Raw genomic sequence first — 13,872 nt, 5'->3', positions numbered from 1 at the left:
TCTGTTGTTGAAAGCAGAAGGTACGTGAGCTCCTACGTGAATGTTGATGGCTGGTGTAGCCTGGATCTGTTGTTGAAAGCAGAAGGTACGTGAGCCCCTGCGTGAATGTTGATGGCTGGTGTAGCCTGGATCTGTTGTTGAAAGCAGAAGGTACGTGAGCCCCTGCGTGAATGTTGATGGCTGGTGTAGCCTGGATCTGTTGTTGAAAGCAGAAGGTATGTGAGCCTCTGCGTGAATGTTGATGGCTGGTGTAGCCTGGATCTGTTGTTGAAACTAGAAGGTACGTGAGCCCCTACGTGAATGTTGATGGCTGGTGTAGCCTGGATCTGTTGTTGAAAGCAGAAGGTATGTGAGCCCCTGCGTGAATGTTGATGGCTGGTGTAGCCTGGATCTGTTGTTGAAAGCAGAAGGTATGTGAGCCCCTGCGTGAATGTTGATGGCTGGTGTAGCCTGGATCTGTTGTTGAAAGCAGAAGGTATGTGAGCCCCTGCGTGAATGTTGATGGCTGGTGTAGCCTGGATCTGTTGTTGAAAGCAGAAGGTATGTGAGCCCCTGCTTGAATGTTGATGGCTGGTGTAGCCTGGATCTGTTGTTGAAAGCAGAAGGTACGTGAGCCCCTGCGTGAATGTTGATGGCTGGTGTAGCCTGGATCTGTTGTTGAAAGCAGAAGGTATGTGAGCCTCTGCGTGAATGTTGGTGGCTGGTGTAGCCTGGATCTGTTGTTGAAAGCAGAAGGTATGTGAGCCCCTGCTTGAATGTTGATGGCTGGTGTAGCCTGGATCTGTTGTTGAAAGCAGAAGGTATGTGAGCCCCTGCTTGAATGTTGATGGCTGGTGTAGCCTGGATCTGTTGTTGAAAGCAGAAGGTACGTGAGCCCCTGCGTGAATGTTGATGGCTGGTGTAGCCTGGATCTGTTGTTGAAAGCAGAAGGTATGTGAGCCCCTGCGTGAATGTTGATGGCTGGTGTAGCCTGGATCTGTTGTTGAAAGCAGAAGGTATGTGAGCCCCTACGTGAATGTTGATGGCTGGTGTAGCCTGGATCTGTTGTTGAAAGCAGAAGGTATGTGAGACCCTGCGTGAATGTTGATGGCTGGTGTAGCCACAGTCCAGATCTGTTGTATCCTGTGAACAGACTAACAAGATAACCGAGGCCACAGCACATCATGTGTGGGCTGGATTTGTTTACGGACACAAGTCTTGATTGTGATGGTGGATGTTATTTAGTGATTGTTGAATCATATGATAGGTACCCTTGGGGATCCCAGGTTAGAATTGGTCCAGAGCTACTTATTCTGGTCGTAAGAGGTGACCAAATGGATCAGGTGACTTCGAGCATGCCATCATACCCCAACTAATGAATTGTGTTCACAATATAATCACTGGATTGTCTGGTCAAGACTCAATCATGTTTAGAACACTGTCATATACAGTCAAGTCCCGTTAATCCCACATTGTTGGGTGCATATGATTGTCGGAATAACTAATAACTAATAATTAGGTAGTATCAACATTTTTCATCGAAAATTGGAAACTACATGATAGATAATGATTTAAAAATATTGCAGTGAAAAACGGAAAAAGGAAATATTCATATTGTTGTGTTACATTGTTAGCGGAATATTTTTTCTAATCATGCAACCTCTAAAGTTTAACACAAAACTGACGTCCTGATGTGACCTGTAATGGGATGTCCTCAGCGGTAGCGAGAACTTGTATCTGATTTTAATGAGATTGAGTTAATCTAGGCATGTGTTTTGTTTATTTCAAGCAGTAATTGTTTATTGTTAGGCAAGTTTATTAAGTTAGAATAAGCAGCTACTCGACGATTCGTCTCACATCAAAACACTTGCAGGCAGATGACCACGGAGTGTGCTGATCACTGTGTCGGATAAACAAGACAGATTAATGAGTGATTTCAGCAATTCTTTGCAAATTAGGTGTGTCGGAGTCGGAGTGCGAGACTGTCAGATTAACTGGTCTAAATAGCACTAATTTAATCGGTTCCCATCATTTGTGTTGGATAAAGTCAATTGTTGGATTAACAAGTGTCAGATTAACGAGACTTGACTGTAGCTGGAATATTGCTCATGTGTAGCGTCATGAAGCAAAACAAACAAAACACAAACCAGACTGATCTTTATACTTCATTGTATGCTTCAGTATCAGTCAGTCTCTGTCTGTAGAAAACAATATTTTGTCAAGACCGCTTCCGTGGTCTAGTTGATAGAGCGCCTGCCCGGAGAGCGGGAGAATTGACTTTGTCATATCAAAAGATGTTACTTGTTTTTACCCTGCCTGGTGCTCGGCATTGAGGGGCTAAAACAATGACTGGTCAGGTCAAGTCAGTATACTGTGTCTGAGTGGAGTATTCATGTCAAACTGCGGCATGGTATCTAAGTTGGCTAGCACTAAAATCGGCAATAATTATCAAACAATACATATCATCACAGTTCTGTTGTTACATCAATTTTTTCATGTTGAGTGCTGCAGTAAATCATGGTCCTAAAACATACCAACATTACAGTCTTAGACCAGCATGACCTGTTAGGTGGGTGTCAGAATGTGTTATTCATCAACTGCAAGCTGTAAATTGGTAATAGTTTTCTTATGATCTGTTTCTTAGACCTGAACCAACCTCACTGTATCCTGAAATCCCACTTCCTGGAGAACCACATCCACCAGCTGATATCCCAATCAGCATCCCCCACAATGCACCAGACCGGAGACTGGTCAGCAGGATCCAGTATGACCTTGAAGGAGGGTCGGAGCACCCAGTAGCGGCAAATCCTGTCAAGCCTCCCGAAACACAACCTCCACAAAAAAGGTCAAGGTCATCTAGTTCATCCTCCAGCAAGTCCTCAAGGTCAGCAAGTAACTCCGATTCTGAGTCAGATTCACAATCAGATGAAGCCCAAAAGAAAGAGAAAAAGAAGGCAGAGGTATGGCTTCCAACATTTACATATTACTTCTTGTCAGACCCAGTTTGGATTCCTCAGCTGAATATGTCCCCACTGTTGACGAAAACAGACGAAAATGTTAATTACTGTCTTGGCAGACAGCTGGGATCATTACTGATGCTTATACAACAGATTTATCCACCCTCAATTATATACAGGCGTCAGTGATGTAAGACTATGATAAGTCACTCACTCACTCAAGAAATCACTCACTCAAGAAATCACTCACTCAAGAAATCACTCTCAAGAAATCACTCTCAAGAAATCACTCACTCAAGAAATCACTCACTCACTCACTCACCTACTCACTCAAGAAATCACTCAAGAAATCACTCTCACTCAAGAAATCACTCAAGAAATTACTCTCACTCACTCAAGAAATCACTCATGAAGTCACTCATGAAGTCATTTTTCACAAAAGAAGTATCTATTCAGTTCATGATTTTTTCAGAGACCGTTTGGTGTCTGCGTCTTATACCATAAGACATGAGTCCCGTCATGATGTACCGTAATACATTGTCAAGTCCAATACCATGCACACATGTACTTTTACGTTACGTCATTTTAGAATGTGTGCATGCTGGCACCCATTCTTCTGTGAGTGGTTGAAGCCTTCTTAACGTTCTGTGATATCTGCTGTGTAGGAACGGGTCACGTGGCAGCCCCCACCTGATCCAGACGACGGAGAGAGAGAGGAAGAGTTCCGCTCAACACGCATGGTGAGTGTTAGTGAGTGAGTTGGGTTTAACGCCACTTTTACCATTATTCCAGTTATATTGCTGTGTGTCTGCTTAATGTTGGAGGAAAGCCAGAACTGATGCAGGTCTCAGACACTTAGCACTTTGGCGAAACCCATGAGCGCAGATATTGTGCTGACAAACCTAGAAACATAATCGGGTGAAGTGGGATTCGTACCCACTATCATAGGTTTCTGGCAGACCCAAGGGACGCAAATCTGCACAGCAAATCGCGGCGCCTTAAACGACTGGGCCGTCCATGCCCCCCATGGTGAGTGTGAAATGAGAGATGTTCTCACGTGGTTTAGATCCGAACTCCCATGGAGATCCCCTGCTGGGTTCTAAAAGGAAGATTGTATTGTCACCATCTGTGTCTCCCAACATTGTAAAACCCGTCTAAGGAGCCACTATTTGTTGTCTAAGATCTGCATCCCTTAAGCAAGCCAGAAACCTGTGATCAAGGATAAATCCAGGATTCGCCTTGAGATTTACTGCCAGAATGGAACCAGGGGTTAGTCAAAATTAACCGTAATCCTTGCCCTGGAGATGCCCTGGAGATGCCCTGGAGGATGTGAAGATCATCACTTGTAGTGGCAGTTAGATATGATGAGAGAAACATCTAGACTTGACATCACTGTCTATATTTCTGAAAGTAAAAGACATTTAGTTTGAATCCAGTGAGATTCCAGTGTGTGCATTTGTCTCCTGTTTGCAGGTGTGAATTTGTCTCCTGTTTGCAGGTGTGAATTTGTCTCCTGTTTGCAGGTGTGAATTTGTCTCCTGTTTGCAGGTGTTCAGAGCAAACAGTGGCCCAGAATCTGGCGGAACAGGGCCTCGCATACGCACACCGCCGCTGCCCCCCATAGGACAAGTTGCCGTGGCAACATCAGAGCTAGCCCGGTACGTATGTCCACGATTACTTTCAACTCACATGACCTGACCGGTGGTAGATGGAGAGCTACCAGAATGACTGCCTGTATCGGCACCAGCTCTTTTACATGTAAACAGGAAGCGAAGAAATTACTGCCTTATTTTTTAAATGACATAATATCACATGGATTTGTAAAGTTATGTATAATGTTACATATTCGATGTGAAAAAGACTTTGTTATGAATTATGAAAATCTAGTTGTCACCATGACGAGAGCCATGCCTTTGCATAAATAAAAGGGGGCATAACCCTGCTATGACTACCAGTAGGTCATTGTAACTCACCTGTCCTGGGGAGAATTGATATCGATGACGACAATTCGTTTACATTTGTTTTGTTGACCAGTATCATAAGATTTAGTAACATGATAAAATGAAATGTCTGCCATATTCTTTAACCTGTATATACTAAATGACAACAATGAATTTTGCACTGACATTTACATATTGGGTATACAACACTAAATTTGGCAGTTTCTTATCAAAATGATGTTCAAACAAACGGGAGATTATCAAAGTTTTCATAAATTTATAATAAAATCATGCACTTATAATATGATAATTATGGACATTAATTAAAGTGAATTAATTGATTCATAGCATCGTGTGGAATGGAAACAGTGACAATTTCTGTTTGATATATATATATATATATATATATATATATATATAAATTCTTGCTGTGGTAATAGTCCCATGTATATTCTCAATAATAAATAGACAAATGATTCTCTCAAAATAGCAGAAAATGCTAAACAGTGTAAAGTCTGAGTTTGCTTCATTTACATTTTCAAACAAGAACAGTTTGGGTATCCTAGTGTTTTAAGCGTTCGCTCGTCATGCCGAAGACCTGGGTTCGATTCCCAACTTGTGTACAATGTGTGAAGCCCATTTCTGGTGTCCCCCCCCGTGATATTGCTGGAATATTGCTAAAAGCGGCGTAAAACCATACTCACTCACTCACTCACTCACTCATAACAGCAATTGTTTTCTGTTTTCAAACCTGAATTACTGTAAATCTTGAAATTAATGCAAACCTGAATTAAAGGCGAAAAATGCAAGTGTTATTGGCTCGCATTATTAAACATGGCGTATATATCTACAATAAGACATTTTGGATAGAGAAATACCAACTTCAGACATACGCTGAAAACAAACTTCTATGTATTCCACATCACTGTTTATTGATTAAGGGGTACATGTATTTCAGCTGAGTGTGAAATATATGTAACACAACAGACATCTCATATCTGGCAGACAATAGGGCGGGAAATTCACTTTAATGTTCGCCTATTTTCTAAACTATGCTAATGATTTTAGAGTAATTGGTGACACTTCAGAAAGAACATTGGTGTTTTTCAAATCTCCAAGTAAATATCTGATATTTAGATCATAATAAATACCTAAAATAGTGCTGTGACTAGACAGCAATATTTTTCAAATGTAACTAACTGGCATAGGTCATTTTTGTTTTGAGTAAATTTGCTTTGTCTAAAGTGCCAATGGACAAAGAATTTCCCCCAGAATTTAAACTGTGTGCATGAATTCTTTTGACTTTTATTCAACTTAAAAGTGAAGAGAGGGGGGTTATATATATTCCTTTGGCACACAGAGCCTTGTCACTAGTCGAACACTGACACTCTTTTGTCAATAAATTTGTTTTTTGTTGTTTAAAAACCACACTCAGTAATATTTCCATCTATATGACAGTGATCTGTAAATAATCGAGTCTTGACCAGACAGTCCAGTGATTGATATAAGAAGCATCGGTCTACACAAATGAGATACGATGACATGCTTCAACCAAGTCGACGAGCCTCACCACCCAATCACATTAGTCACCTCTTAAGTATAGTCGCCTTTTAAGGCAGGCATGGGATGCTGAAGACCTGTTCTACCCCGGATCTTCATGGGTTTGTCAATGTCTTCACTCAAATTTGAATTGGTCTTTTTAACTGCATGCTTGTAGCAGAGACTTTCTACTGGTATTCCTCGTACGAGCGACCGCCTCCGTGGTCTAGTGGTAGAGCGTCCACCCCGAGAGCAGAAGTTCCGGGGTACGATCCCCTTGCTGCATCATACCAAAAGACGTTGAAAAATGGTACTTGTTGTTACCCTGCCAGGAGTTTGGCAGCTCGGAGTCAGTATTCTGTGTCTTAGTGGGGTATTCATGTTAAAGCGGCATGGTATCTCAGTGGGCTAGCACTATAAATCGGCATCAGTCCAACCAAGTACAAGCAGCCACACAAACACACATGAGCATGCACATCGCTATATAAGTGCAATAATCTTGGACGTGACGTTCCCATTACACTTCGCCTCACCTCCTAGGAACCCCAGGGAATTTTTGTGACTCATGAATGGAAGAGATTGAAGGTGAAGGTCACTCAGTGTGAGCTAGGACTGAAAAGGATTTGTAAATTTATGATTGAATTTTGACAAAAAGTAATACACATGATCTCTTAGGTGAGCCTTGATTGTAGCAACTTTGGGTTTCTTTTGTACAAGGTCTCTGGAGGTGACATTAAAAACTTAAGAATTCAGGAAATTCATTTTACTTCATAGGAAATCAAAGCATTTTCACTCAAATGACAATAAACTATTAATGATAAAATTATTAATACTAATAATAATATAATTATTAATATTAATAATATTAATAATAATAATATTAATAATAATAATATTAATAATATTAATAATATTATTAATAATAATATTAATAATAATAATAAATGTCTGTCATACGTCAAGGTTGTGTCAAATGAGAAGGTCACTTTGACTGTCATTTACTAATGAAAATGGAACCTAATTGGCAACCTACTAAAGACAACAGATTCAGCCAATGCCACGTCATACATAGAAGATCACCAAACAGAATGTATTGTAAATTGTCGTGGTAGATTGGAGACAATTTTTTTATTTTAAGGTGGGACATCTTTGTTTTAAAGTTTGAGGTATCAAATCCAAAGTATTATATGCCGTTCAAAGCAGTCATTTTACCTTTAACCCACATGTTCTTATGAAATCTTGCAGACAAGAGGGTCGGCAAGTCACAGGTGATGACAGAACGGCTCTTCGAGGAAAGGAGAAAGAAGCTGACAGGGGAAGAAGTGTCAGTGTTAGAAGCAGAGAGAGGTCAATTCCCCTGGACAGCGACCAGGAAAAGAAAAGACGGAAGACCAATAGTAGCAGCTCAAGGTCACGCAGTCCACAAAAACAACCTGAGGAAGATCAGAAAAGATCTTCCTTAGACCAAAGAATAGTGAAACTGGCACCCAAAATTCTGGAAAGGAGTACTTCACAAGCAGAGAAAGGTCGTGATCCTCGGAGGAGTTCTAGTTCTTCCACCTCTCCTGCTAGGCGGCGTAGATCATCATCTTCCAGTTCCGGAAAGTCTACTCCTCCCCGCAAGGGGTCCGCTGGTCGGTCACTCAGCCGGAATGGAGACAAACCAGCTCGACCTGTTAGAAGAGATCTATCTCCTCGGAGAAGATCACCATCTCGTCCATCACCAAGACGTCAGTCTCCTCCTAGAGCACGTAGATCTCCTCGTAGATCTCCACGTAGATCTCCTCGTAGATCTCCTCGTAGATCACCTCGAAGATCACCTCGTAGATCACCACGTAGATCTCCACGTAGATCTCGTTCCAGATCTAGATCAAAATCAACACAAAGGAGAAAGTCACGATCACCTAGAAGGAGGTCAAGATCACTAAAGAGATGGTCGCCACCAAGAAGATCACGCTCACCAAGATTAAGAAGGTCAAGGTCACCGAGACGATCCAGATCTCCAAGGAGACGATCACCTCCTCGTAGATCAAGGTCAAGATCACCTAGGTGGTCATCAAGAAGATCGCGATCACCAAGGCGAAGAAGAACACCTCCAAGACGATCCAGATCGCTTAGAAGGTCAAGGTCACCAAGGCCCAACAGAAGATCAAGGTCACCAAGACCTGTCAGGAGATCAAGGTCAAAGTCAAGGTACTCCCAGACATTACCTGCCTCCTATTTTAATACTTTTGACTTGGGACCAAGTAGCTCATGTTAAAGCATGATCACATTGTCCTTGTCAGGTTGTTAGCATGGTCAGTAGGTTGTAATCAAGGATAAATATTTGCATATATTTAATAATTTTGTTAATTTGTGATGGAGTCACATTTGGTAGCCACCAAAAGTTCTGTTGTCATGTTTCATTAAAAGATTGTATTTTTGGCGTGTTTGTAACAAGCTTACAAGTTAACTCCGCCAATGACACCCTTAGGGTGCATTGAATATCAGTTTAATAAAATGCCGTCAACTTAATCCTGTAGTTGAGTATAATGTTTGTTTCAGAAGTCGTTCATCAGATGGCTACAGAAGACGGACCAGCCCAGGAAGACGTAGAAGGTATACTGTCATCGATTCTCCTGTTGCTTGTGGCCTAGGGTTTCTAATGGTTATTAGGCCATCTGTCTTAGTGAATTGGTTTACAAGAATGTTGGTTACAGAATTAATGTAGGTGTTTAGGGTAAAAAATCGGGAGACAGGATCAATATGCCATTGAGCAAAACAAGTGCTAGAGTTTCAGGGAGAACAGTAGAACATGCTTGTCGGTCTCACTGATGCTGTTCAATGAAAGATAACAGCCTTATGAATCGCCAAGGCCAATCTCATTAAAATCAGTGCTTAGTTCTCGCTACCGCTAAACAAATATCTGAAGACATCCCATTAAGGGTCACATCAGAACGACCTTTCATCCGACCAATCAGTGCATCACTTACCAGATTATGAAAGTGACAGTCGGAATGTGATTTCTAATCATGCAATCTCGAAAACTTTAACATGGGGTATCCCGAACGATAGTTACAGGTTTAACGACTGAATCCTTACAATCTAGACCATCGATTAGCCATTCCAGAATGGTTTTTTTGTTCAGCTTCAAAATTTGTAATCGAGAATTTGTCAAAATATGTTTGGAAGCGTAGTCGCCAATTTGAATTTTGTGCCGTAAAGCACGAGAAAGCTGCCTTCTGATTGGTCATTCCATTGGTCGGTCAAAGTTCGCGCAAGGTTGGTCTGACGTGACCGTTAATGGGATGTCCTCAGATCTTTGTTAAGCGGTAGCGAGAACTAAGATCTGAGTTTAATGAGATTGAGATTTTGCTTGAATTTGTTTTGGGAGCATCAAGGCGTTATCTGGAATACATCACATGTATCACAAGTGTATCACCATATCCCAAAACACTCCTGATAGGTATCATGGGTCAAAGTCATCACCTAAAGAATAGTTTGCCTACCAGCTAATTTGTGAAGCAGTTTCTGTAGATTTTCATGCATCACCACCCTAGATCGGGGTAGGAAAAGCCGATCTGTTGTTTGGTCAAGGTGGAGGTGATATTTATGTGATGTATTGTGCTGTTTCCTGCTGGTATTTAAGGTCCCCTATTCCCAATGAGTAGCTGGTGACTTTTCACTTGTTCAGTCAGATTCCACCAATGGATGTTTTATATGGTTAAAATACAAAGGATAGCATGGGAAGTGCAAACAATCTCAACGTCATTCTCTCTAAAAAAGGTTTGTTTTTGTTCAGGATATTCAAGAAGTGTTACTTTAAGCATATGAGAATTCGTACATGTCAAATTAAGGGTGGTAAGGTTTTATGTGACCTTCATTGGATTTCAAGGTCATTGTAAAGTGCATTGTAAAGAGCTAGCATGCGTGTGTAACTGCAAATGTTCTAGAATGTAATTGAGGGTCAAGGTCATTAGAGGAGAAGTGCTTATGACATTTTTATTCAGGTAACTGGAGGCAGGGGACTTTCTGATAAAAGGTTGAGGTGCATTATTAAACTAGAATGTCATTTCACCACTACAAGTGTTACACATAGAAAAGCTGGAGGCAAGGGACTTTCAAATATAAGCTCCTGTGATTCAGCAAGTAATTTTTTCAAACCATTCAACAGTATTACAAATTGGCGCTAGTCCTATTGTCTTTGCCAAACTGCCCAATAAGTATCATAAGGTATCAAAAGGACTAGTAGCAATTTGCTATTTTTACAGGTTTTGTTCTATGTTATCATTATAACGACTAGTGGTCTAAAACTCTTTGTTTCTAATGCTGATTGAAGGGCAGATCGAGCATTTGTAGAAGGTAGGGTTCCAAAATAGAATAATCCTCTCTCAGATCATTTTGCTTCTTAGAACAAACTACATTTGGTTTTCAAAGGTTTGGGCCCCCTGGACACCCCCTCTGGATCCGCCTATGCCATTTTTGTGTGTTATTTGGCTGGTTACAGGCATGATACGTTATGTCTCGGAGGAGGCTGTGTTGTAGTAGAGGAGACTGGATGTCTGTGGTATGGCCTTGAAAAGTAGGGGATGTCCCTTGGTTTGAAAGTTTCTCTCCTCACAATATGTTCTCTATTTCATTTCAGACGTAGTGACAGCAGAGGTCGGTCTCGAAGTAGGTCAAGGTCACGTAGGCGGAGAAGCAGCAGTAGTAGGAGCAGCAGTGGTAGTTCACGTCGACGTAGCCGAAGACGCTCACGAAGTACATCCTCAAGTGATTAAACACTAATCAAATGGGATTAATGTCAAGCCAACTAAAATGTTTTATGCCGAGTGACTTATTTTATGAGGTAGACCCCAGAAAAGAAGTTAAGACGCTACATATTTTACAGGAGAATGTTTGGGTAAGAAGCCCAGAGTGTTTTTTGGAACATATCATTTACATTATGTGCTTTTTGTATATTGCTATAAAAATGTTAATGACCACTTGATTCTATCATATTATGATAGTTAATCTGTCATGCCATAACAGATTAACTTTAGTCATATGATAGAATCAGGTGGTCCTCAACTTTTATGTAGTGTATATCAACAAATGAAGCCCAACCTGGAACATTAACAAGGCGATACCAAAGTAAGTATTTCATCAAGATGGTTATGATGTCCAAGATAGGTACTTAGTCTGTTTACATCCCATCAAGTCATATCCAATGTTGTGACCAACTGACAGACATACAAACAGAACTCTGGTGGACGCCAGGTTGTGGCAGCACAGCACGAGTTGATGTCCCACATTGATTCTTTGTGTACTCCTAGTGATCAACTGTTGGTATGTCAACTGTTGGTATGTCAACTGTTGGTATGTCAACTGTTGGTGTGTCTACTGTTGGTGTGTCTACTGTTGGTTTGTCAACTGTTGGTATGTCTACTGTTGGTATGTCAACTGTTGGTGTGTCAACTGTTGGTATGTCAACTGTTGGTGTGTCAACTGTTGGTATGTCAACTGTTGCTATGTCAACTGTAGGTATGGCAACTGTTGGTGTATCAACTGTTGCTATGTCAACTTTTGGTATGTCTACTGTTGCTATGTCAACTGTTGCTATGTCAACTGTAGATATGTCAACTGTTGGTGTGTCTATTGTTGCTATGTCAACTGTAGATATGTCAACTGTTGGTGTGTCTATTGTTGCTATGTCAACTGTAGATATGTCAACTGTTGGTGTGTCTACTGTTGTCAACTGTAGACATCTGAGGTATGTGCTGGAGCATGTGAGTGGGACCCTCCAGGTGATAGTGCTTGAGGTATGTGCGGGTCTCGTGTGCATGCCAAACCTAATGCAGTATTTGTTTCCTCTCTTGGCCGTCTACTGAATCTGTCACATATTGCCTGAACATACATTTAACCTTCATCCTCCCTCTATTTATTCAAACACACAGGATGTACTTCACACAGGAAATGCTTCATGTTGGCCATTAACCACTCACCCTTATGATGAACACAAGCTGTCTCACACAATACCAGTATTGTCCGGACAGGGACATCGTGGCTGAAGCTGCTTTCAGAGGTTTCGGGTATCACAGCTTGGGTTTCTTAACCAACTCATTAAAGTTTGTTCCTTGTATTTTGTTTCACTTTAGTTTTAGCTTTTTGAGCAGTTTTTATTCATCTGTGTTGTCTATTTTTGGAGAACATCTTCCGTTTTCTGGCCAAGTTGAAACCTGATTTGAGGAAGCAAGTTTCCTCTTGCAACTTGACAGTTTCTCCCCAAGGAAAATGTGGTTGTTATACAACTCGAGAACTCCTTGAAACACATGCTTGTTGTACAACCATGGTATCACGTTTTTGTTGAGCTGACATTTTGGAGTGAGCCTGCTAAACAACACAGCGTTCCCTGGGCTGGAAGTAAGCTGGCCCTCTAAGACCATTGGGGGAACGTGGAAGTTTAGTAGGGATGTTTCGTGTGTATCATGATTTTATTAACCATTCCTCGGCTGTCTGTAAATACACATTCTTCATGTTAACATTGTTGTACAATTCCTCCATCTTTGAAGTGTTGCAGACCATTTCATATTCATACATGTCGTTTATGTTATAGAACGGTTTAACTGAAAATACGAGTCCTGTGAATTATTAATTGCTTGTTGGTCCTTGCCAGTTGTGAAATAGCATACAGCTGATCATCAGCTGTTATTTCACTCATACAGGTTGATCATAAGCTGATATGACCCACATACAGGTTGATCATAATCTGTTATGACCCACATACAGGTTGTATACCAGCTGTTATGTCCAATAAGCAGATTGTATACCAGCTGTTATGACCCACATACAGGTTGATCATCAGCTGTTTTGTCCAACATACAGGTTGATCAACAGCTGTTATGACCCACATGCAGGTTGATCATCAGCTGTTATGCCCCACATGCAGGTTGGTCATTAGCTTATGACACACATGCAGGTTGATCATCAGCTGTTATGACCCACATACAGGTTGTATACAAGCTGTTATGTCCAACATACAGGTTGATCATCAGCTGTTATGTCCAACATGCAGGTCGTTTATCAGCTGTTATAGCAGGGCTGGGTAGCCCAACAGGCTGTGTGCTTGCCTAGCTTTCTGATGACTTGTTATTTATTTAACACATGGTCATGGGAACAATAGCCAAAGCTCATGATTACTGTACTGTTCTGGGCTGTAATACAGCTTCCAGCTGGCAACAAGCAGTGCCAGTCCCTACTCATTCACTCATTACTATAGAAAGTCTGCTGTGACATTGTGTTGGTGTTAATAAGCTTTCACCTTGAAGGAAGTAATGGTGGCTTGCCCTCCTTTTTAACCATTAACGAAAAATCATTTTGTAAGTGATGACTTTTCATAAGATTATACTAGTTTTATCCTTTGCTTGTGTCCTGTTGTGAATTTGCAAAATAATATCTTTCCGGAATGGCCGGAATGTGTGTGTGTTGTCATCATCAAA

General features: G+C 41.1%; 1 protein-coding gene across 3 annotated transcripts in view; it reads left to right on the top strand.

Annotated features, from left to right (window-relative positions):
- The window catches only part of LOC139465893 (peptidyl-prolyl cis-trans isomerase G-like), a 37,285-nt gene extending 23,512 nt beyond the window's left edge, over window positions 1–13,773 (top strand). For 2 of the 3 annotated variants that reach the window (XM_071247874.1, XM_071247875.1), the window contains exons 16-21: window positions 2,624–2,939; window positions 3,602–3,676; window positions 4,485–4,594; window positions 7,661–8,608; window positions 8,960–9,013; window positions 11,040–13,773. In XM_071247874.1, coding sequence (XP_071103975.1) covers window positions 2,624–2,939; window positions 3,602–3,676; window positions 4,485–4,594; window positions 7,661–8,608; window positions 8,960–9,013; window positions 11,040–11,175 — 1,639 coding nt within the window. In that variant the 3' untranslated portion in view covers window positions 11,176–13,773. The remainder of the gene's footprint in view (window positions 1–2,623; window positions 2,940–3,601; window positions 3,677–4,484; window positions 4,595–7,660; window positions 8,609–8,959; window positions 9,014–11,039) is intronic. The other variant, XR_011653177.1, reaches the window with a different exon arrangement.
- Window positions 13,774–13,872: the final 99 nt, after the last annotated feature.

This window comes from Haliotis cracherodii, unplaced genomic scaffold, assembly GCF_022045235.1.
Source record: "Haliotis cracherodii isolate W230 unplaced genomic scaffold, xgHalCrac1.p SCAF_18, whole genome shotgun sequence".
Lineage (NCBI taxonomy): Eukaryota > Metazoa > Mollusca > Gastropoda > Lepetellida > Haliotidae > Haliotis > Haliotis cracherodii.
Note: the sequence above shows the minus strand (reverse complement) of the source record. Positions and strands in the feature narration are given on the sequence as shown.